General features: G+C 40.1%; 1 protein-coding gene across 1 annotated transcript; it reads left to right on the top strand.

Annotated features, from left to right (window-relative positions):
• The first annotated feature begins 131 nt into the window (after positions 1–131).
• Positions 132–25396, top strand: LOC133599180 (uncharacterized). Its single transcript, XM_061952009.1, has 4 exons — positions 132–506; positions 586–1063; positions 17553–18508; positions 24141–25396. The coding sequence occupies exons 2-4, from the start codon at positions 598–600 to the stop codon at positions 24723–24725; spliced, it is 2007 nt and encodes a 668-aa protein (XP_061807993.1). The 5' UTR covers positions 132–506; positions 586–597; the 3' UTR covers positions 24726–25396.
• The last annotated feature ends 203 nt before the right edge of the window (positions 25397–25599 follow it).

The raw sequence follows: 25599 nt of genomic DNA, 5'->3' as shown, positions 1-25599 counted from the left end.
TTTTTAATTTGTTTTAACAGTATAAAATTATACAATAAGCAAAAACACATTTTAGAACAACATGTAAAACACGTGTAATGCATACGTGTAACCGAGGCATGTAATTCCACTCCGGGGCTCTAGGAGCGATCTACCATTGACATTTACTTCCTGCCTTTGTGGTACCACATTTGTTTTCATTTCAACCCAACTCGTCAAATTGTCGAGGCAACTGTGTTCCCTGTTCACTGTAATAGTTCGGTTTAAAATAGTTGAGTCGCTAAGTTATATTCTCAAAAGACTTATCTAATTCGTTGTGCTATTTCAACACGAAAACTGACGACATTTACAAGTCTCGTGGAGATATGCATTCGTTGCAATCACCGAGTGTTCCTGCCAGGTGAGCTGCGAGCTCCATTCAAGCATAAACTGGAGATCGATCCAAAAATGGCTTCCACGCCCTCCTTAACCAAGCAGATTGGGATAAAAAGACTCAGCGAAAGGATTTGACATATCATATCTCACAGGTGAGCCCATTTTTGTATGTACATGATCAAAGAGAGCTCTCTATTTACGAGAACTGTCTGCCTCTGTGTTCCACTTCAGGATTATTGCATCATGTCGGTAGAATACACCATCGATATCCAGCTGACAGAATTGGGGTTTCCAATCATCGGTCAGCCCCAGGAAAGTCTCTCGGCGTCACTTCCAAACTCCTTGCCACCTTGCCACACAACCACATTGACCCAAAACCCGCACAAAGAAAATCTACTGGCTATAGACCAACCGTCGAAGCAGCCCGACAAGGACACGCAGGTGGTGTTGCCACGTCCGTCACAGAGCACACAGGAAGTAAGCGACACCACTAGCAACTTGCCGATATTGATGTTCCACCCGCAAGTTGTCCTGGTCAATCCAGCGCAATCACATGCTCCCCAACATCAAGAAGATGTTCCCATCAATCCAGCGCAACCACAAACCCCCCAACAGAAGGTGGAGAGTGACTCTGATGACAGTAATGTGTCGGTGGTCGGAGATGAGGAGGATGATGATGACGGCGGTGAGGAAGAAGGCCATAATGATGGTAAGACTCTCATATCCCATTGGTTTTTCAACTATTTATAGTAAGTCCAAAGTGCCACAATAGTATTGAAAGTCTATTATTGATGCTGAGATTAAGATAGTTTAAAAGTGTCTTTTTTGATGATCAGTTTTATGCTGCCAAAATACCGTTTTCATTAGTGAAAACGGCCAATACTGATCACTTGTTTAAACTGTACATTTTTCGGTCTATTTATGGTGAGTGCTATATTGACAGTTTAACAAATTCAATTTCGGATTTAACGATATGAAAATATCATGTCACTTTCATCGTGACCAAAATTATCACTGTTATTACTATCAAAATCAGCTGTTGATTGTGATAAAAAAAGTATTCATACACACACTGAAGTCTTTTTACAAAGTTATTGTGTAAAAATACAAATAACACACTGTTAGAATCTAGGGCTGGGCGATATGGACGAAAAAGTATATCTCAATATTCGATATATTTTCTGGTGAAAGTATACATATAAAGATTTTTGAGCGAGATTCACTGAAATTGAACTGAATGACAACTGTACTGTAAACAGTCAGTGGCGCTTTTATTAACCCAGTTAGTCAAGTCACCTACTCAGTGGCCTAGTGGTTTGAGTGTCCGCCCTGAGATCGGTAGGTTGTGAGTTCAAACCCCGGTCATACCAAAGACTATAAAAATGGGACCCATTACCTCCCTGCTTGGCACTCAGCATCAAGGGTTGGAATTGGGGGTTAAATCACCAAAAATGATTCCCGGGCGCGGCACCGCTGCTGCCCACTGCTCTCCTCATCTGCCAGGGGGTGAACAAGGGGATGGGTCAAATGCAGAGGACAAATTTCACCACACCTAGTGTGTGTGTGACAATCATTGGTACTTTGGTACTTTAAGATGGGTATTAACAGCACAGAAAATAAACTGTTTAAGTAGTACAGAATTACATAACATAAATAAAACAGAACAATATTATTTCTACGTAAAATAAATAACATAGCTGTGCAAATAATATAAAATGTATCAAACTCAGATAAATTAATTTGCATGCAGGCACTTTTTCATTCCCAGTCGACGATGTAATGGACTGTCACACCCGTACGGTTCTGGTCTGTGCCAAGTAATTGTGCGGCTATGATCTTCCTCACTTCAGCACACATTTTTGGCAGCATTTCTCGTGCAAAATATGCCTGGCTTGTCCAAATGTGGCCAAGTAGACGCATTATGGGTTTCCTGGACGTCATCTACATCGCTAAAAGAAAAATCTAAAGAAAGGAATCCCTCTCATCTTCCTCTAGTTTTTTTAATATATAAATCGCCCGCTTGAATATTCCCTCTTCTCTTCTACAACTTTCTCGTCGTCATTTGGGATGTCTGTTGTGATTACTCTTCCTGGTTCGATAACCCGCCCTATCTTGCCTCTGATTGGCCTGTTCGTACCGTTTTGCCTTAATCTCAACCAATTGTGACTCATCATAGTAAACAACCAACCAATCATAGATGTTCTTATACGTGCAAGCACGTCTTGGAGGGGGAGGGGTTTAGTAACCCAGGAGTGTTGCGAGGGAGCTGGGGAGAATCAATGAACACAACAAATAAGCGGTGTTTGGTCATTTTAATGTGAAATAAATTATATCGATATTACGATATTTTCTTAATTCATATCTTGTTTAAAAATATATGGATGTATCTTACAAACTCGATATTTCGCCCAGCCCTAATAAAGTAAAAAGTTTAAAGTACCACTAATCAGAGGTGTGGACTCGAGTCACATGACTTGGACTCGAGTCAGACTCGAGTCATGAATTTGATGACTTTAGACTCGACTTGACAAAATGTAAAAAGACTTGCAACTCGACTTAGACTTTAACATCAATGACTTGTGACTTCACTTGGACTTGAGCCTTTTGAATTGACATGACTTGACATGACTTGCTACTTTCCCCAAAACCCAAAGATGAAAAAGTTATTCGGGAGCGCTCCGTATTTTTCATTGTGTACTTGTCTATCAGCGTTGCGTGTGTCAGCTGCTGTGGTCTCAGTACAACAGCCAATCAAATTAGATCTACTTTGTCTTCATCACACAGCATTCATCCAATCAAATTGCAGGACAACCAATGAAGAAGACATGTCCAAACCACACGCCAGTGAACAAAAAATGATACCTAAAATAATTTTGTTTGGGTATAAAAATTACGAGGTGGTCAACACAAAACGGTTTGCAGTATGCAACACATGCGGTTCGAAAATGACTGATGGAGAGGCAACAACTTCCAACTTCGTCCGGCATTTGAAGTTGCACAAAGAACGGTAAGTTTTGAATGTAAGATAACGTTTATTGGCTAAGTAACGTGACTTTTATTTGCTGTGTAGTTAAATCAGTGAGGCTGTAAACTCACTGCTAACGTTATAACGTTATTGCAAACATGGGAATCTGTTGCAGTTCACTACCTTATTCATACTTTTTGTTCAGTGATTTTTTTTAAGCAGGGTTACATTAGTCAATATATCACACGTAACGTTAGACGGCGGTCAGCAGCACCGCGTATTTTAGCCACCTAAAAAAAGACAAAAATAGTAAAATAAAGGTCAGTTAAAATGTATACTATATTATGAATATGTGTACCGTTTTAGCTAGCTTTCTGACATACTGTTGGTTGTTTACCTCAGTGGTCCCCAACCACCGGGCCGCGGCCCGGTACTGGTCTGTGGATCGATTGGTATCGGGCCGCACAAGAAATATTTTTCTTTTTTTCTTTTTTTAATTAAATCAACATAAAAAACACAAGATACACTCACAAGTAGTGCACCAACCCAAAACAACTCTCTCCCCCCTTTTGTTCTGGGCATTGAACATGAAGACTCTTCCTTCACTGTTCCGAGTGGCCATGAGAGTCTTGGCAGTGCCTGCCTCCAGTGCTCCAGTGGAGCAAGTTTTCAGCCATGGTGGCATCATACTACGCCCCCGTCGTGCACAAATGACTGACAGACTCTTGGCTAATTTGGTCTTTTGCAAATGCAATGCAGCATAGGGCCCTGTCATATAAAAAGTACAACTTTTTTGTTATGTTCACGTATATGTCATGTTTTTTCAATGTTAACACTTTTGTACAAATAAGTACATTTGCACTTTTTTTTTCAATGTGTTTGTTCTGTAAAGGAATGAGTTAATGTTTAAAATGACTGGTTAATAGTGCTATTATAAAGTGCAATGTCAGCACAATTTTCTTTCCTTCAATTTAAAATGCACTTGTTTTAATAAATAAATACATCGTTTGAAAAGCATACACAATCTGTGTTAATATATTAGTCTGTGGTTAAAAGGACTTGAAAGGACTCGAAACTCAAAATGCAGGACTTAGGACTTGACTTGAGACTTTCCAGTCTTGACTTTGGACTTGACTCGGGGCTTGCCTGTCTTGACTCGGGACTTGACTCGGACTTGAGGGCAAAGACTTGAGACTTACTTGTGACTTGCAAAACAATGACTTGGTCCCACCTCTGCCACTAATACTCACACACACACTAGGTGTAGTGACATTACTCTCTGTGTTTTACCCATCCCCTTGTTTCACTCCCTGAGAGGTGAGGGGAGCAGTGGCCGCGCTCGCGAATAATTTTGGTAATGTAACCCCCAATTCCAACCCTTGATCCTGAGTGCCAAGCAGGGAGGTAATGGGTCCTATTTTTATAGTCTTTGGTATGACTCGGCCGGGGTTTGAACTCACGACCTACCGATCTCAGGGCGGACACTCTAACCACAAGACCACCGAGCAGGCTAAATTAGAATCAATCAGTCAATCAAAGATTATTTATACAGCCCTCAATCACAAATGCCTCAGAGAGCCAATCAGATCACAAGTTGTTGAAAGTAGCCTATCCAAGTAGTCTGATGTTAACAAGACTGTGATTGGATACTCACTTGTCATTCCAAAGTGAGTATCCATTTACAAGTTTCAATTTGTGTGTGTGTGTGTGTGTGTGTGTGTGTGTGTGTGTGTGTGTGTGTGTGTGTGTGTGTGTGTGTGTGTGTGTGTGTGTGTGTGTGTGTGTGTGTGTGTGTGTGTGTGTGTGTGTGTGTGTGTGTGTGTGCGTGCGTGCGTGCGTGCGTGCGTGCGTGCGTGCGTGCGTGCGTGCGTGCGTGCGTGCGTGCGTGCGTGCGTGCGTGCGTGCGTGCGTGCGTGCGTGCGTGCGTGCGTGCGTGCGTGCGTGCGTGCGTGCGTGCGTGCGTGCGTGCGTGCGTGCGTGCGTGCGTGCGTGCGTGCGTGCGTGCGTGCGTGCGTGCGTGCGTGCGTGCGTGCGTGCGTGCGTGCGTGCGTGCGTGCGTGCGTGCGTGCGTGCGTGCGTGCGTGCGTGCGTGCGTGCGTGCGTGCGTGCGTGCGTGCGTGCGTGCGTTAAAAACTAACAGGATCATTTAAAATGGGATTGATCGGGCAGAGTGAAATCTTTTCTTGACATCTTCAACTGAAGACCTTTATTAACCCATCCAACACTGCAATGTATTTGCGAGGCCATTTCCAATAAGGATATTTAAAGAGAAACTACATTTTGTGAGACGTGTCAGCCAACCCAGAGGGCTAGCTCGGCTAGCTCAGCTAGCTGTTCTGGCGATCAAATGGGGAAATGCTTTCCATTTCCACTCAAATCAGCCGACAACGAGGGGTACCACTGGCTTATACGGCGTCGAATAGTGAGTTCAAATATTTTATTTTTTTCACTTTTAATGTTTTTTGCAATTTTAATTTTGACAGTCCCACATAAGATATGTTTTAATTGCTGATGCATTTTAATTGATTTTTAAATGCGCCAGAAAATACCCTGTTTTTTATACTGTTGAGGTGATTCAATGCTTAGTAGGGCGTAAATGTGTTCCTGTATAGTATTTCTCCAGCAATGGTCATGTGGTGACATAAATGATGGTATATTGAGAGGTAATCATTAAAGTCGGATATTACTGAAGGGAGGCCTAGGTGGGAAACGCATGGCCCGCCACTGGTATATATGCATCATTGCCAATCAAATGAATCATGACGTCATACTTATGTCATATTGACCACGTCCCCTCCACGCCCCTACCACCACATACTGTACAAACATAGTGGAAATCAGGAAGAAATCCCAAAAATGCTACGTTAGCATATTAGCTGAAGAAAAACAAAACAATCTAACTTGCTCCCACTCTGTAGACAGATAGTTGGCAGGGTTGCAGGCTTTGATTGAAGATGTGTGGCAAAGCTGCTTTTTAACAAATTTTCCGCATACCTGTCAACATTCCCATTTTTGCCGGGAAATCCTGTTCCTGTTTTTACGCAACATAACAAGTAGAGATGGGAATCTTGCAACAATTAATGATTCAATTCGTTTTGATCCAAACCAATTCTTTCAATATATTGTTTGGTAAAAAAAATTATGATAAAACCTTTTCAAACCAGATTACACAAACTCCTCTTGGCTCTTGCCTGCTGTCGTATGATATTTTTCCACCAAGATTCCGCCACTGGCTGCTGGTTTTAGGAGCTCTGGGCTGTGTGTCCTCCTTTGTGTTCTTAATGTTTCCCTTTTAGTTCCATGTAGGGGTGTAACAGTACGTGTATTTGTATTGAACCGTTTTGGTACCAGGGTTCCGGTTCGGTTCGGAGGTGAACCGAACGAGTTTCCACATGGACATATTAAGTAGTCTAACGCATGTTGTGTAAACCATGCACACCGAGGCACAACACACGGCATGCTAGCAGCTAACAGGCTACGATAGACTGACCATATGTTTTCTTTTCACCGGACATGTCCTCTTGCGGAGCTGTCAGGGCGGAGTTTCTTAAATGCCTTAAATGTCCGGTATTTTGAGTTATGGTTGCGTGTATTGTCAATGTACGTTCAGGGTTAAGAAGGGGTTAAAAACAAAACAAATTGTGCGCGCAGCAGCATTCGGGAGGGAGGGGCAGAAGACAGAGAGAGCGAGAGAGTTATGATAAATACGCAAGCGTCGCCAGGCTCTGCTTTTTATCCATAGATTTATCAGATTAAATGTTTTATTATCTATAGCAGGGGTGTCAAAAGTGTGCCCCAGAGGCCATTTGCGGCCCACAGCTAATGTTTTATAGGCCAACGGTACATTCTATAAATACTATTAAAATAAACAAAAACATAACAAAAGTGAAAATAAAGGTTAAATGTAATTTAGAAAAAGTTGCAATGTTGACTAATAAAACAAAGCTGTTTTTTTTCTTTCAAACTGTCATTGCTCAAAACATGATATTTAATCAAAATCAATGTTATTATGAATTATTGACCTATCCAAGGTTCCGATTACTTCACATCAAATATTCCACTAAGAAAAATATTTTTGGTGGAATATTTTGCAAATTTGGTAAATAAATAACCCAAAAATGTATATTTTGTTGTTTCCTTACTGTACCGAAAATGAACCGAACCTCTTAACCTGACCTCTTAACCTGACCTCTTAACCGAGGTACGTACCGAACCGAAATGTTTGTGTACCGTTACACCCCTAATTCTATGAGTTTTTTGCCTTTTGGTCCGCGCCCCTTCGGGACTGCGCAACAAGTAGTGGCATGTTTGTGACTTCTGTGCTTTTTAGGGATTTTTTGTGGATTTTGCATCTGCGTTTTGGCCATGGCCATGTTTGCAACGGAAACCAGCTATTGGCTCTCTGCCACACATAACAAGAGATGGGATTGATCCCAAAGATTGCACCACAGCCAGCTTCATAATAAAGCGGTTTCGTAACTCGGAGCTAACCACTGGAAATATGAAGGCGAGTCATCCAGACATGCCCGTGTTTCTCCTTCCGTCTGTACAGACCCTTGTGGAAATCACACATGAATACATTAAGAGAAAGCGATTGCAACTATTTCGGATACAATACTTCTCATACGACAGGAGAACTTTTGAATGCCCAGGTCAGCTGTGATTCTACTTACTGAAAATTTTCGTACATTTGTCGAAGGAGAGACAACAAGAATGTGAGCTCCCGTGGATGTGATTAAAAAAAGTAGCGTGTGCTTTGTATTACCTGGTCGTCGAGGTAAGACTAGGGAAAACGGCGAATGGTTTTGGACTAGCAAAGCAGACTGTATCAGTTATTGTCCGCCATGTATGTCTCAGATTCAACGTCTAGGTCCAGAGTATATAAAGTCACCAAAAACGAATGAACAATGAAGGTGAAGGCAAAAGATTGAGGAATGTCCTGACCAGATATCTAGATCCCGAGATTGATTGTTGTCAAATGTTTTTTGTCACATTGTGTACTCTTATGTGTTTATTAAAGATTTGATTAATTTATTATGGTTCGGGTGAGATTCACTACAGTAGGACCCCACAGCACACTGGATTCCAGTTACCGTATTTCCTTGAATTAGCGCCGGGGCGGTAATTAATTTAAAACCTCTTCTCACTCCGGCGCTTACCAAAGGCATGCGGTAAATGTAAGCATGCGCTAATTATTGTAAAACCTCTTCTCACTCCGGCGCTCACCAAAGGCATGCGGTAAATTTAGGCCTGCGCTTATAAATTTGAGTATGATGTAAGGATACCATCATGAATAGCACATTTAATAAAAAAAAAGCGTTATTATGGTCTTACCTTTACTTATAAATGAAGTCCATGCGCAGCTCCTTCTGAACAAAAGCATCGATAACTTGTTTATAGAAGTCTTCCTTATCTTTCTTCAGTTTTAAAAGTCTCTCTGTCTCGATGGAGATCTTCCTTTAATTATTACCTCCTGCTTCGATTGAAAGTCCAGTTTAGAAAACTGTTTTATTTTAGATATGTAATCCTCCATGTTAACAGTGCAAGCGAGAGGAAAAAATAAACGATCGCTGCTAACTGTTGCTGCTTGTTGTCACTTCTTCTGCAGCCGAGTAGTCGCAAGAACGATCACTATCGCCCTCTATCACCAGGAGGCGGGAGTCATTTAATGACTCATATTTGACACACGCAGCTACGGTATAACATAGCTGCTTACTGTTCTTTTTAGCATATTCAATAGCTTGGATCTTAAATCCTACTGAATAGCTCTTTATCTTCTTCCCTTTATGCGATTTTAAATGACTGAAATCAGCCTCCTCCATTTTGAAAATGATGACAGGTGAAGTGTCACTCGTGGCGTGACGAGTTTGACCCGGCGGAAATTCTAGGCATATGCTAATTATTTTGCGAAACGAGTTTGACCCGGCGGTAATTCTAGACATGCGCTAATAAAAATAATATTTTGCGAAACGAGTTTGACTCGGCGGTAATTCTAACCCGACGGTAATGCTAAGCATGCGCTAATTATTTTGCGAAACGAGTTTGACCCGGCGGTAATTCTAGGCAGGCGCATACTATATACCCGGCGGCAATTCAAGGTATTATCCATCCCGATTTTAAATCTACGGAGCCCCTAAAGCAGTGGGTTTTTTTCAACCTTCTTGGAGCCAAGGCACATTTTCTGCGTTGAAAAAATCCGGAGGCACACTACCAGCAGAAATCATTAAAAAACGAAACTCAGTTGACAGTAAAAAGTCGTTGTCGCAATTGTTGGATATGATATACTATATACCCGGCGGCAATTCAAGGAAATACGGTAATTGAAATACCACAACACTGGATATTGTTCAGATAAGTTAAATTTAAGAACTTGCACACAAAGCAACACTGGAGATGACTATGACATGCGCATTTTCTGCGCATGCGTATTAGGTCACGTTGCACCGGCGGATGGAGGGGGTCTTAAACGGTGGCATTGTTGTGTGTGGATAAGGTTAGGTGGGATTTACCCTGGATAACCTTATCCAGCTTAGTGTAAACGGGGCCTTAGTCAACCATAATCAAGGATTAGGTTAGAATATAATAAAAAGCTTTATTTACGTTATATTAAATGTTTCATGATTAATGGTTGCCACTCCTGGTCTGTGCTTTAAGAAAAATACAATTATTAGTAAGTACTAAAAACAATACTATGAATAAATGTACACAGAAAAGCCATGTAGCAGGTAAAACACACCTTTGTTAAAGATAAAACACAAATTGTAGCAATTTGTTACCAAATTCATTCATTTTAATTGCAGTAGCTGAAGTTTGATGGGCGGTCTTAACTAATATTTGGCATCAATCCGGCAGCTGTGTGCACGCCTACCTATCTATATATTATGTATCTACATGTGATGTATCTACATGTTATGTATCTACATGTGCACAGCAGAGGAGCTGGTTAAGTCATGAGAGTAGCGTACGTGTGTTTGTAAGAATGGCAACGGGTTGGCTGAGTGACATCAGTGAATAAGTGGGCGAGCAAAGAGAGAGAGAGAGCGGTAGCGCGTGCACAGCGCAGTACAGTGATGAATGGGTCTGGTTGTGTCTTGCAAAACTAATAATAAAGCAACAAGATTGTCACAAATCGGCGGCCTTGTCATTCTGACCTGAAAGCGGATTTCAGCAGACCAATTGACGGGTAAAGTGAAGTGCGTTAACCCGACGAAAACATCGACCCTGAAGGGAACGTCTGCCCTGTGTTCCTCTACTTCTGTCTTCACCGGAGCAGAACAGCAGGACAGGTGTAACAACTACATCATTACCTGTCACTCTTTAAATCTTTGTGCAGATCTGAATGCTTAATATTTAAATGTTTACTTAAGTTTGAAGCAAAGGTGGTAATACTAATCGCCACATTTGGCGAGGCGTGTTTTAAAGCATAACTTGAAGCGCGACGCTTCCTTGTTTAAAGCGTCACCTTTATCGTTAGTTTTGAAGCCCAAATACCACCATATTGCGCTTCATGCACACTCTTTAATAACCAGTAGTTGTTGTTTTTTGCCATTCCTCCTTTCCAAGATATTATTGCTTGTATGCATTTTGTGTGTGCGTTTTGACACACTCAACATCATGCGCCTCGGCTCTATAGTCACTGCCACACAGCGGGCATTCAGATTAAAGGACGGTACCGGTACTTTTCAAAGGCAGTATAGTACCGATTTCAATCAATTAGTATCGCGGTACTTTATTAATACCGGTATACCGTACAACCCTACAATAGACTGATGCAACCGGATATCCGGTTCGGCTTTTGTCGGTTACAGCCCCTCAATAGATCAAATTCAGCTGTGAATTCTTAGGTTAATCAAGTGTAGACACATAAACCAGTTATCGCGCCAAACTAGAAATCAGTTGACAGTTTTTGTCTTCAAAACAACACGAGAGCCTGGGTCGCTTTTTACGTTACTTACGTAATTGGAGATGAGAATAGACTTCGACACATGGATCAGGTTTCGTCCGAGACTAACAGCCAGTTGATAGTTTATCTTTAAAACAATGCGAAAGTTGCGGCTTCGCGGCATATAATTACCCTTGATTTACAGGAGATACGTAATGTCAACACCGTGAACCGTGTTCGTGCTGTGCCGTTCGTCCATATTGTAACATTCCAAGGTAATGCGGGCCCATAAAGATTCCCAATTTGTCTTTCTTTATTCCACAAAATGCAAAGTTCTCATACAACAGGCTCAATAATTTTGTCTCGCTCTCTTTTCCAACAACAGTCAAACAACTTTTCACATCCACAACACACGTCATGTCCTTTCCTTTTCCCACTCCCAGTCAAGCTATTTGCTAGAACTTGTAGGCGTCTGTGACGACACTGACTTGACTTGACTCGTGGAAAATAAATATAATTGACATGTGACATGTTTGCTTTTTTACTTTAACATCTTTGGGGATATATTTTGTGTTTTATACATTTGAAAACACTGGAAGCATGTCACTTTTATAGAATGTTATTCTCATTGTATTCAACTGGTCAGTTGTCTTAGATGTTTGGCCTATCATCCGAGTAGTTTTCATCACTTCAGGCTCATCGGCTTAGCATGGACAAACCTACCGTATTTTCCGCACCATAAGGCGCCCTGGGTTATAAGCCGCGCCTTCAATGAACGGCATATTTCAAAACTTTGTCCACCTATAAGCCGCCCCGTGTTGTAAGCCGCATCTAACTGCGCTAAAGGAATGTCAAAAAAACAGTCAAATAGGTCAGTCAAACTTTAATAATATATTAAAACCAGCGTGATGTGGGCGCGCATGGAATCGTATATCAACATGGACGGAGCTGCGTGAAAAAAGCCACCCGGCCTCTTCGCGTAAACTTAAACTCACCTTAACCACTCGCTCATCTTTTCTTCATCCATCCCTTCGAGTTAGCTTTTATGATGACGCCGGCTGGAAAGGTCTCTTTTGGCAAGGTCTTCCTTTTGAATATCACCATGGGTGGAAGTTTCTGGCCATTAGCATGGCAAGCTAGAACCACAGTGAAGGATGACTTCTCATTCCCTGTGGTGCGAATATTCACCGTACGTGCTCCCGTTGTATCCACAGTGCGGTTCACAGGAATATCAAAAGTCAGTGGAACCTCGTCCATGTTGATAATGTTCTCTGGCCGGATCTTTTTTTCAGCTATCTTGTTTTTACAATATGCACGGAAAGTAGCCAGCTTTTCTTGAAAGTCTTTAGGCAGTTGCTGTGAAATAGTAATCCGTGTGCGGATGGAGAGATTGCGTCTTTTCATGAACCGGATCCCTGTCGCTTAGTAGGAGCCATTTTGTGGTCTTTACAGATGTAAACACACAAAGGAAATGAAACGTACAGTAATATCCGCGCGCTTTTTCTTCTTCTACGCGGGCGGGTGGTTGCTTACAGTAGAAGAAGAAGCGCTTCCTGTTCTATGGGGGCGGGTGCTTACCTTGGCGGTTGCTTGCGTAGAAGAAGAAGCACTTCCTCTTCTACGGGGAAAAAAGATGGCGGGTGTTTACCGTAGTTGCGAGACCGAACTTTATGAAAATGAATCTTAATATTAATCCATATATAAAGCGCACCGGGTTAAAAGCCGCACTGTCAGCTTTTGAGTAAATTTGTGGTTTTTAGGTGCGGCTAATAGTGCGGAAAATACGGTAGTCTGAGCACTTGGTGCTTAATATTTACAATCTAACATGAGGAGGAGCGTACGCATAGGAAGGAAGCAATGCTTATGTGTCCATCAACAAATTTTAACTATATGATCTAAGGCTGCAGCTAACGATTATTTTTCTATCGATTAATCCATAGATTATTTTTTTCGATTAATCGGTTAATCTATAGATTATTTTTTTTTCGATTAATCTATAGATTATTTTTCCTTTTACCGATTATTTTTTTATTTAAAATTAAGATGAAAAAATAAATGTAGGCCAGTTTTTTCAAAAGGCATGGCTTTTATTTACAAAAAAAAAAAGTATGGCCACTCAGTCAACATTGACAACAACATGACAAAATATTCTGTAACAATGTAAACATTTAAAACTTTAACATTTAACAAAATTAAAAGTAGCTTATTTGCTTTTTAATGTGCAAATATAAAAGTAAACATCCAGTGCAAATCTTAATATTCTGCAATAGTATAAGCATTTCTAAAGTAAAAGTATTGCTTATTTTGCTTTAAAATGTGCAAAAATAAAGATAAACATCCAATTCAAAAAAGTGCAAAACGGAAATATTCTGTAACAACAGTGTAAACATTTCAACAAAAGTAAAACTTTTGCTTATTTTGCTTAATAACACAACAATGATAGTATGATTAAAGTGAAAGTTAGTTGTTCGTTTGTACATAGTATACGTAACTGTTAATGTTGTAAAAGGTATTTGCACAACTAATTAACGTTAGCGTTAAAGAGGAGCGCGTCTTTGTAAACACTGAACAGGCACGCCAAACTCTCCTCTCAGAGCGAAACGGTGCTTTAGTTTATGAATTTACAACGCAGATACAAATGACACATTCATGTTTTTGTGTAATGATGACAACGTATACTCACGCGGACGATTGACTAGTTGATGGTGATGGCAAGAACGCTGCCGTTGTGCTGCTATGATAGGCCATTTCCGCTCGACACAGTGTGCATACAACAACATTATTAGCAGAGGTGGGTAGAGTAGCCAGAAATTGTACTCAAGTAAGAGTACTGTTACTTTAGAGATTTATTACTCAAGTAAAAGTAAGGAGTAGTCACCCAAATATTTACTTGAGTAAAAGTAAAAAGTATGTTGTGAAAAAACTACTCAAGTACTGAGTAACATACACACACATATCATATATATATATATATATATATATATATATATATATATATATATATATATATATATATATATATATATATATATATATATATATATATATACATACATTGATATATACAGTATATAATTTATATTTATTTATTTTGCCGTTTTTGTTTACATGTTAAAGGTGTTTTAATAATTATACATGCATGTTTAACATATAGATTCCTTTCTTTCATGAAGACAAGAATATAAGTTGGTGTATTACCTGATTCTGATGACTTGCATTGATTGCAATCAGACAGTTGTGCTGGTAACGTCCACGTTTTCAAATGGAGGAGAAAAAAAGTTCCTCCTTTCTGTCTAATACCACATGAAAGTGGTTGTTTTTTGGCATCTTATTTGTCCACCTTCCATATTCGTTTTTATACCCTTTACAAGAAATACATTGGCGGCAAACTCCGTAGCTTGCTAGCTTGTTTGCACTGGCTTTCGGAGACTCTTTTTTTTTTAAAGCGCAGGCGCGATGGAGCGGAGCTTTTATTGTGAAGACAGGAACTGTGCAGTCAGTCTTTAGGCTTTTGACGGGGTGTACGGTTGAAATACGGTCTTTTTTCCTTCACACTTTTGATTGATTGATTGATTGGAACTTTTATTAGTAGATTGCACAGTACAGTGCATATTCCGTACAATTGACCACTAAATGGTAACACCCGAATAACTTGTTTCAACTTGTTTAAGTCAGGTCATGTGACCCCTGGCTCTGTTTGATTGGTCCAACGTCACCAGTGACTGCATCTGATTGGTGGAACGAAGTGAAACATCACCAGTAAGGCAGGCACTTTGAAGGTCTGTCTGACAGACCAAAACAAACAAAGCGTGCATTAACAGATCGATAAAAATTAGTAGCGAGCTGAATGTAGATAAAAGTAGCGGAGTAAAAGTAGCGTTTCTTCTTAGGCCGTTTATTGAAATACTCCCACACTTTTGACGACTTTTGGCGTGTTTTTTTCCCCTTGCTCGCACCGCTCGCATCGTCTGCTTTGCGCTCCGCCATGACGGTAGTGTGACGTAAATATGCGACGCATCGACGAACAAAAACGTCCTCGACGTATTTACGTAACCGATGACGTCGACTACGTCTACGCGTCGTTTCAGCCCTAATATGATCGAATCGTTCATGCGCTAAATTGAATCGTATCAATAAATTGTTCTGCTTTGTAAATATAGTTTTTTAATTACATCGTAACCCATGTATGGAGATGCGAATAGAATCAGCCATCACAAACATTTACATCCCTATTCCTTTGTTGTGTCGGTTCCTGTCTCTGACCATGCTTTCCCCCCATCCCAGCAGACGATGACGTGGAGCACCGCAGAGGCCAGCGTGGTGTATGTGGGTGTTGGGATGTTTTTGTTTTTGTCTATGTATGTTGTGCTCATTTTTTGTTTTTTTTGTTGTGTTTTGCTATTGTCGCTGTACGTAGGAATGGCGCAGCTGAAGTGGCAGCTTGTTGCATCAGCTTTTTGATTTGTTATTACATATTTGTCCTTTGATGTTTTCATGTGTTTTTTTACCTTATTGTTTTGGACTTTTTATATTTGCACTGCAACCAAATAATTTCCCCATTGTCTGATTAATAAACTTTACCCTATCCTATGTGCGCAGATGACCTAAAAACATCAGTAGAAAAATTTATTTATAAAAAAAAAAATCTTATTTAAAATGGACTTTTGAAAATTTTGAATAGATTTAAAATCAGATTGAATAAGAATCTTTAGTCAGTTGTTGTGAATCAAAAAATTTTTTAACCCTAAAGTTTTCTCACTAAAAAGTAGGAGTGCTCAAAGATTGATTCACATCCAAATTGAAATTTTTATTTATCCATCCATTTGATAAGCAAGGTATATCAATTCTAATTCATTCATCATTTTCAAAAATCAAAAACAATTTTGGTATTTTAATTTGATAGAATACATTTATAGAACTATTTATATCATGTTTATTGTTATTATTATTATTATTATTATTGAAACAACCATTAATTATATACCGTATTTTTCGGAGTATAAATCGCACCCCCCAAACTATGAAAAAAACTGCGACTTATAGTCCGAAAAATACGGTACTTGCTATTATCATTAATTGCAGTTATTATTATTATCGATACTGTTGCTTGTTTGTATTTTATTTATTTAGTTTTTAATTTTTTATTAGTTTATTTCAACAGGGACAAAGCACATTGATCAACATTGCTGTAAATGCGCAAGTTTTAGCTACAAAGCTAGTTTCCAACCATAGCCTCAAGACAAGATGTGGATCCCCAGTAGCAAACAGTATACAGTTAAAACAACATTTATTAAGAGCCTACTTAAAATAGTAAAACAATTGATTGATACCTCACACACATCTACGGTAACATTCAGCACAGGCACTATACATTAAGCTTCAACAGCACCATGAACAATTACACACAGGCATGGTTACACAGACAGCAGACAGGAAGCACAAAGCAGCAAAATAAAATACATTAATCCCGATGTTCACAAGTCGGATTCTCAAGTAGCAATGATTTTAGCATATTTTTAAATTGCCTTAATGTATCAACATAGCTTAAATGAGAAGGGATATTGTTGTATTAATATTTGGTTTTCCTTTTTTTAGTATTGTATTTAATAAGCACAGTAATACCACAATACTACTGTATCTACTTCCAGCTGCTTCCCAATATTTTAACGGATACATGTCGGCCTTTTAAATATTATTTTTACATCTTTGGCCAGCATTAGACTCTTTCTGCTTCAATGTGGTGCAGACTAGCAGTGATACGCTTGAATTGCTTCGACAAGTTGGCAACACACTCTGTCATGTTTTTGATGGTTTGTTTTTAATTCAATTGATATTCATCCAATTTGTCCACTGTACTTCACATTCACTTTGTTCCTTCCCACGATTGAAAATTAAAGTTATGTTTATCCATCCATCCATCCATCTATTTTCTGCCGCTTGTCCCTTTCAGGGTCGCGGGGGGTGCTGGATCCTATCTCAAATGATAATCTAATGCTAGCGAGTTTTGGTCGGATCTTACGGGGTTCACTGTGATATTTGCTACTCCAACTAATGGGGAGAATGCCTGTAACTCAAATTTGTGCTTGTAACTTAACTGAGAGACAGTTCTTATCGCAAAACACTCTTAAGTTGAGGTTTTAATCAAGCAGGAGAAGGAAAGAAAACCATCCAATGCTTAAACAGCCAGCAGAAAAACTACTTATTGCAAAGACAACAATAAAATGGATTGAGATTAAATTTATTAATTTTTTAAAAGAGGTTTTAATTTATAAACGTGATGAGCTCTATGAATACATTAGTGTTTCATGTAGAAGCTTTACAAGTTGTACTCATTCCTTGTCTTCTCCACAGAGTCGACTAACTCCGGCGACTTTGTCTGCAGTGTTTGTGGTCTCAAGCTGCTTTCGGACTTCAAACTCCAGGACCACATGAACCTTCACACCGGAGCGCGCCCGTACTGCTGCGCTGAATGCGGCAAGCGCTTCTCTCAGATCCACAATTACCGCGTTCACCTGCGCACGCATGCCCAGAAAGTGGAGCGGCCCCACTGCCGCGTCTGCTTAAAGGTGTTCTTCACAAACAAAGCCTTGGCGGACCACGTGGCCAGAGCCCACTGGCAGGATGAGTTCTACGAATGTGACCTGTGCAAACGTGTCTTCACTTGCCTGACGGACTGTCAAAACCACATCAATTTGCACCAATCCACGCCGGATGTCGTCTGTGAAAAATGTGGCCGCCACTTCGACACTCCAATGTCCCTGAAGCGCCACCGGATGAGCTCCTGTTACGTCATCTTTAAATGCACCGACTGTCCCAAGACCTTCAACAAGAAGGACGCACTTCTTAAACATAGCTTCTCCCATCTGGGCTTGTTGCCTTACACTTGCGTCCGATGCCACCGCCACTTCCGCCTGGCGACGCTTTACCGCCAGCACAAATGTCAACCGGGACGCATCCACTGCGTGGCCTGCCTGAGAGAGTTTGTCAGTCAGCGCGACTTCCAGCAGCACAAGAAGGACACCGGCTGTTGGGGCAAGCAGGAGGACATCGGCGACCAAATCCGCTGCTTGGAGTGCGGCCTGCGCTTCGCCAATTCCGACGAGCTGAAGAAACATGCCGGGGCTCACCAAAGGGTCCTCAAATGTGCCGAGTGCGGGAAGGGGTTCCGCTCGGCCTTGTTGCTTATGTCCCACATGGGCGGCCATGCTGGTAATTCTCCCTGTCTTTGTCAAAGCTGTGGGCTTGGCTTCCCGCATCAGCAAAGCTATGACAGCCATCTGAAGATATGTGGACAAACTCCGCCTGCGGTGAGTGTCCACCCTCTTTTTAGCAGGCAAGAAACACTCCGATATGATTATTTCAAGTTTACAAACCAATGGTGTTCCCCTGGAGTCTGTCCTAGCAGTAGGGATGCGCAATAATGACGTTATAAATGATATCCATTTGGCCAAGGATACAGCTTTTAATACTCTTGTCATATCGTGATAACGCTTGTTGACATGTTCAAGCTCTCATCACATTTGACAGCGACACGCATACAATGGTGCCCTCAACGCATTGTAGGGTGCTCGCTCGAGTTATGGCAGCTAAATGATACTCGTCTCAATGGCGGCAAATAAAGTAAGTTTCTTACAAGTATTATTACTGAAGGGTGAGGAATAGCTAAATATGCTACACTGCACACCATAAGAAGCTGTGCTAACCGCAAAGCAAGAGCTCTTCAATGTAAACAGCGTAACGGTATCAAGTATAGTATGAGTATATGGTAGATACTACTGATCGATATTTTTCAATCTCACAGAATCCTTTTTTTTATTGTGATTTTTGTAATGGTTTATAAACTCAGGAAATACGTTCCTGAACACGGTAGGTCGAAGGACAAAAACAGAGGATTTAAATCTGAGCCAATAGTAGATTTTGCTTATGTTTTGTATGTTGCACCATTGACTTTACTGTGTGTAACATGAGGGAATAAGGAAATAAGTGAAATATTTTATTGATATTGTTATATGGTGGATACCACGGTGGTGAGATCAATATTTTTCCATCCATTAGTTTTCTACCGCTTGTCCCTCTAGGGGTTGCAGGGGTGACTGGAGCCTATTACAGCTGTATTTTGGCGGAAGGCAGGGTACACCCTGGACAAGTCACCACCTCATCAGAGGGCCAACACAGATAGACAGACAACATTCACACACTAGGGCTAATTTAGTGTTGCCAATCAACCTATCCCCAGGGGCATGTCTTTGGAGGTGGGAGGAAGCCTGAGTACCCGGAGGGAGCCCACGCAGTCATGGGGAGAACATGCAAACTCCACACAGAAAGACCCCAAGCCCGGGAATCGGAACTCAGGACCTTATTGTGTTTTATTATCACAAAATCTTTTATCGTTTTTGTTGTCAGTAAATAAGACTTTGGACATGTAAGGGCTTGAAGGGCAGAACCCAAAGGATATAAATCAGAGCCAATAGTAGGAATTGATTTAAATATTTTTAATTGCTATTGTTGCACCACTATCCTGTGTTTTTGTCTGATTCATAATTGTGATAAAAATGTATTCATTCAATGATTTTGAAAATTTGAAGTTATCAGTACGTCCAATGTTATTGGATCAATACCCAAATGTGTAGTTTTGCCCAAAACCAATGTAAGAACGGTTTTTGGCAAAACGGTAAGAATGTAGAACCATGTTACAACATAAATTAATCATATCCATCCATCCATTTTCTACCGCTTATTCCCTTTGGGGTCGCGGGGGGCGCTGGAGCCTATCTCAGCTATTAACAGTAAATTAGCAAGATGATTAATAATAGTTTTGAGAAAAAACACAACTGTGAATGACTCAATAGCTGCATCCTTCCAAGGACCCAGCCCATGCGGTCAAGGAAGTGTGGGTCTTGGAAAGAGTCCTTCAGCCACAGTTGGAGCGATGTGAATTGGGACTAGAGATGTCCGATAATATCGGACTGCCGATATTATCGGCCGATAAATGCTTTAAAATGTAATATCGGAAATTATCGGTATCGGTTTCAAAATTATCGGTATCGGTTTCAAAAAGTACAATATATGACTTTTTAAAACGGCGCTGTGTACACGGACGTTGGGAGAAGTACAGAGCGCCAATAAACCTCAAAGGCACTGCCTTTGCGTGCCGGCCCAGTCACATTATATCTACGGCTTTTCACACACACAAGGGAATGCAAGGCATACTTGGTCAACAGCCATACAGGTCACACTGAGGGTGGCCGTATAAACAACTTTAACACTGTTACAAATATGGGCCACACTGTGAACCCACACCAAACAAGAATGACAAACACATTTCGGGAGAACATCTGCACCTTAACATTACATAAACACAACAGAACAAATACCCAGAATCCCTTGCAGCACTAACTCTTTCGGGACGCTACAATATACACCCCCCCCCCAACACCGCCCACCTCAACCTCCTCATGCTCTCTCAGGGAGAGCATGTCCCAAATTCCAAGCTACTGTTTTGAGGCATGTTAAAAAAAAAAAAGCACTTTGTGACTTCAATAATAAATATGGCAGTGCCATGTTGGCATTTTTTTCCATAACTTGAGGTTACTTATTTTTGGAAAACCTTGTTACATTGTTTAATGCATCCAGCGGGGCATCACAACAAAATTAGGCATAATAATGTGTTTATTCCATGACTGTATATATCGGTATCGGTTGATATCGGAATCGGTAATTAAGAGTTGGACAATATCGGAATATCGGATACCGGCAAAAAAGTCATTATCGGACATCTCTAATTGGTACGGTCTCGCCTTTGCAACACTTCCTGGTTGTGTCACATGATCACAGCCTTTTGCTTGCAGTCCGTGCCACAAAGTGGAGAAAAGAGACCTAACAAAATACTAATTTATGAAGCAGAAGTTGTTTTAGATTTATGGCATGTATGTGTGTTGCTGTCGGCAAGAGAAATCTTGTATTTTCAAACATTGTGAATCACTTTGTACTGTAACCAACCTAATTTGTAAAGCACTCTTTGTTTTTAAATGTTGCTTTAAATCTGCTGTAGATTTCAGTAATAAGAGTGTTTTAGGATCCTACACACTATTTAAAGTTAAAGCTCAAGTACCACTGATAGTCACACACACACACTACGTGTGGCGAAATTATTCTCTGCATTTGACTCATCACCCTTGATCACCCCCTGGGAGGTGAGGGGAGCAGTGGGCAGCAGCGGTGGCCGTGCCCGGGAATCATTTTTGGTGATTTAACCCCCAATTCCAACCCTTGATGCTGTGTGCCAAGCAGGGAAGTAATGGGTCCCATTGTTATTGTCTTTAGTATGACTCGGCCGGGGTTTGAACTCACAACCTACCGATCTCAGCGCGGACACTCTAACCACTAGGCCACTGAGTAGGTATTAACTGGAGGGACTATGATTCTCTTTATAAGGCAGGGAAACATTTTTTAAAGTTATTCTTATTTAACAGTTATGAAGTAGTTTAAGGAGGAATATTGTTTGATTGCTGTAGTAGTTTGTTTTTAAATAACATGTAATATGTAATACATCCATCAGCTTTGCAAACTCACTTGATGATGTAGTTGTAGATGTACCCTCAGAACATACTTGCCAACCTTGAGAGCTCCGATTTCGGGAGGTGGGGGGTGGAGGGTGAGGGGCGTGGTTGGGGGCGTGGTTAAGAGGGGGGAGTATATTGACAGCGCGAATTCTCCAAGTCAAGTATTTCATATATATATATATATATATATATATATATATATATATATATATATATATATATCTACATCCTGAAAATATGCAAACAAAACTGTGTTTGGATAATTGATACTTCAAACTTGCATAAATAAATCTAAAGGAATATAACATAACTTGGCTTCTGAGAGCTTCAAAATGTAATGAATAAAATGCTAAAGTTGTTGATAAACAAGCAATTATTTTAATAATTAAATATGGTCATTTTAAATGAATTATTATGATAATATAAAATTAATTATTTCATATGTTTATTTTAATTCTATGGCTGGATGTAATAAGGAGTCAGAAAAAATACAAAAAAATACAATTAATTTTTATGTTTTTAGCAAAATATAGTAAAAAAAAAAAGTATTTATTTTTTATTTTTTTTAAATTAATAAATATATTTATTTTTAGGTAAGATAAACATAATATTACAATTTGTCTCTAGTCTGGATGATTTAGTTCTTGTCACCTAGTTGAAAAAAGGCTGTCCTCACTCAGGTCCGCATGGAGCTGGAGTGGGCGTGGCCTGCAGCTCCTGCTGAAAATCGTGAGATTTTCGGGAGAATATTTGTCCCGGGAGGTTTTCGGGAGAGGCGCTGAATTTCGGGAGTCTCCCGGAAAATTCGGGGGGGTTGGCAAGTATGCCTCAGAAACACGTTGGAGGCAATCCAGATGATGTTCCTTTTTTTTTTCTTTTCTACAGTAACATCACACTACTACTAAGATATTATTTTAAACATGTTATAAAGTAATCAGGAATAGAAATGTTTTCTGTAAAAGCCCAGACTATTTTTTTTAAATTAATTCTAAATAGTCCCATGGCAGGGGGTGCTGTAGCCGTGTAGAAAATGGATGGATGGATGGATGGATAGTCCCATGGCGCTACAATATAGCAGTTGATTTTTTTTTAATCCTGTTGTAAATGTCTGTACTTTCCACTGCACTTGTAAATGTTAAGTAGAATATTGTTTGGAAACATTGGAAATATTCCGCTATTTTTGAATAGTTGCAATTAAGGCAGGAAATTAATCACAACAGCAGTATTTTCAGCACTTTTTTAAAATTAATTTAAAGATGTAAAAAAAAAATTAGCTTTCAGACGATCAGCCAAACTTGCATATATGTTATAATATCCATTTCTTTTTGCTGTGTTGTCCTTTAAATTATCTTGAGAGACCATTACCTGCTTGATTGTCCTAAACAGACATATTATATTAACAGTGATTTATACACATAAAAGTTAACATTTTCCAATTAAATAAGTGCACATAGCGTCTACAAACAACTATTATTATTTAAAATGTACATATAGTTAAAAAAGATAAATTATTTGAGTCACACATTATTAAGACATAATTTAAGCTATTTAAGTGTAAAAAATCAAAAGAAAATAAGTAAGGTTTTAATTCCAAACATTGAAAAAAGCTCCGGGCACGAAGCCGTCTGCAATGGCTGAATATGAGGCTCTTTCTCGGGGTAAAGAGAGGAGCGACGTGCACATGGGTCGCTCGACATTACGGTAGTCGAGGTCTCGTATTTTAACAAGTTTATATCACTACTGTCACTCCAGCTGGTTTTAGATGCTTTAAATGAATAAATAAAGCTATACTTACAATTTGCATAGCGCCACCATGTTAATATTTTTTCAAAGCTGGGCGCACCAAGGATCTTGGGATAAGAAAGGACGCAAAGGATACAACACGTGCACACTTGCTGCTAATGAGAGAAAAGGAAACATTTGTCTGCCGGATTCGAAGGAGCATTTTGAATTGCGCTCTGCAATGTATGCAGCCGCCAAATTAAGACACAGCTAATATGTTACTGTATACGTCAGCAGCAATATTAAAAGCCTTTGCTACCCTTATTGAAATGGTTCTATTGTCATCCATCCAGCCATTGTTTACTGCTTATCCATTTATGTGTCGCGGGGGGTGCTGGAGCCTATCCCAGCTACACTCGGGTGAAAAGCAGGCTACAAGTCGCCACCTCATCCCTTACATACCAAATAATATATTGTGATATACTACATGTTATTGCAGGAGGCTGAAATATATATGGTAATTTAGATTTTAGGCCATATCGCCCATCCCTACTGTTAATCATGTACTTTGCCTTGGACATCTTTTTTAGCAAAATTAACACCAGCTTCCATTGCGATACTAATTAATTGCTTTCATGTGTTTGTTCCCTTTCAGGATGCTCTCAAGAAGCAGCAGGTCCGAAAGAGCTCTTCCTTGAAAAGAAAGCTGGAGACCAGCGACACTAATAATGTCCCACGTCCAGCAAGCACTGAGTCCACCGATGGGCTAAACAATCTTGCTGCACCGCTCACATACTCTCCTGTTCCAGCTGCCCGGCCCGCCTCCGGCGCTGATCCAGCAGACGGCTGTTGGAAGCTCACCCTAAACAAAACACCTCCGCCCGGTCTTGATCTGGTCCTACTTGTCCCAGACGGCCTGAGTGTCTCACCCAACGTCTCACAGAAAGTCCCAGCACATCCTCAAAAGATCCTTTGGACCGTAGTCGACGATACGGACTGTGAACCGCTGGATTTGTCCAAGAAAGCATCCAGTCCGCCAGTTCCATGTGGTCCCACACCAAGTGACATTCCAGTCAGTGCGGTTAAAAGTGAACAAATGGAGTTAGAAATCACCCGAGAGGCGGAGGAGAGGGCGACATTAAACCACTCGGCTGTTGTGGATCATTCGTACTCCACACTGAAAAGTGACATCAAGGAGGAGCCGCCTTCTCCTGTCTCGCAGCCTGCAGACCAGAATTAGAAAGTGGAGTTTACACCAGTGTGATCGTACAGACAAAAACAATGATTTTGTCTTCTTTTGCTCGGAGGACTGAATGAGATATTGTTTCTTCAACATTCCTATTTTTGGCACATAATGTTTTGGGTGCGTGCAACATGGTACTATTCCAATTCCTATGCAATTATGTCTTACAATGTTTCAATAAGTGGGAACACTGGCTTTTATTTCCGATTACTCGCAACACTTGAAAGAATGTTTGTGTTTAGAAACACCACATTTACTGTACCCGCATTTGGTTCCGCTTTGAGAAACTGCTGTGTAGCATTTAACCTGTATTTAATGTTTTAAAATATCCACATGTACGTTGTGATGGTCTAATTAGAAGAACATCGATGGTGGCATCTTAGTAAATGTCAGCGAAAACGCCTCCTTCTGCAAAATTGTACAAATATACAAATTAAGATGTGGGTGTAAGTGTCTCCGTATGCGCACAATAGTTAGGTTATATAAATACATGAACAATAACCACAATCTTCTTAAATGTTACTGAGCAGCAGAAGTGATTATAATTATTGTAGTTATTTAGTCTACTCAGGAACTTTGATTGGGACTTGCATTTTGTTGCATGTGGTATTTTTTATGGTCTGCAGTGGTGGTTGTTGAATCTAGTTCAATAAATACTGACTTCGTAATTTGAAAAAAATAATTTATGTGGGTGAAAAGGTACCTTTTTAAAATTGTCTTTCAATTCCTGGCATTTATAATCATGATTTTCAATGCACTGCAAAGCATCATTGATTGAAGTTGACATATTTTAATTTTTCTTTACTTGTCCAAAAAGAAGTTAGGAAGAAACAAAGCTTATTTAATCCTACCCCTTTTCTACTTCATAGCA

The sequence above is a fragment of the Nerophis lumbriciformis genome, linkage group LG04 (assembly GCF_033978685.3).
Source record: "Nerophis lumbriciformis linkage group LG04, RoL_Nlum_v2.1, whole genome shotgun sequence".
Taxonomy (NCBI): domain Eukaryota; kingdom Metazoa; phylum Chordata; class Actinopteri; order Syngnathiformes; family Syngnathidae; genus Nerophis; species Nerophis lumbriciformis.
The sequence above is the reverse complement of the archived record's forward strand: the minus strand, read 5'-3'. Positions and strand labels throughout refer to the sequence as shown.

Excerpts from the sequence above, each read along its gene's own strand:
- LOC133599180 (XM_061952009.1), top strand. The coding sequence starts at position 598 with ATGTCGGTAGAATACACCATCGATATCCAGCTGACAGAATTGGGGTTT. Across the intron at positions 1,064-17,552 it reads GGAAGAAGGCCATAATGATG|AGTCGACTAACTCCGGCGAC; the intron begins GTAAGACTCTCA and ends TCTTCTCCACAG. Across the intron at positions 18,509-24,140 it reads GTGGACAAACTCCGCCTGCG|GATGCTCTCAAGAAGCAGCA; the intron begins GTGAGTGTCCAC and ends GTTCCCTTTCAG.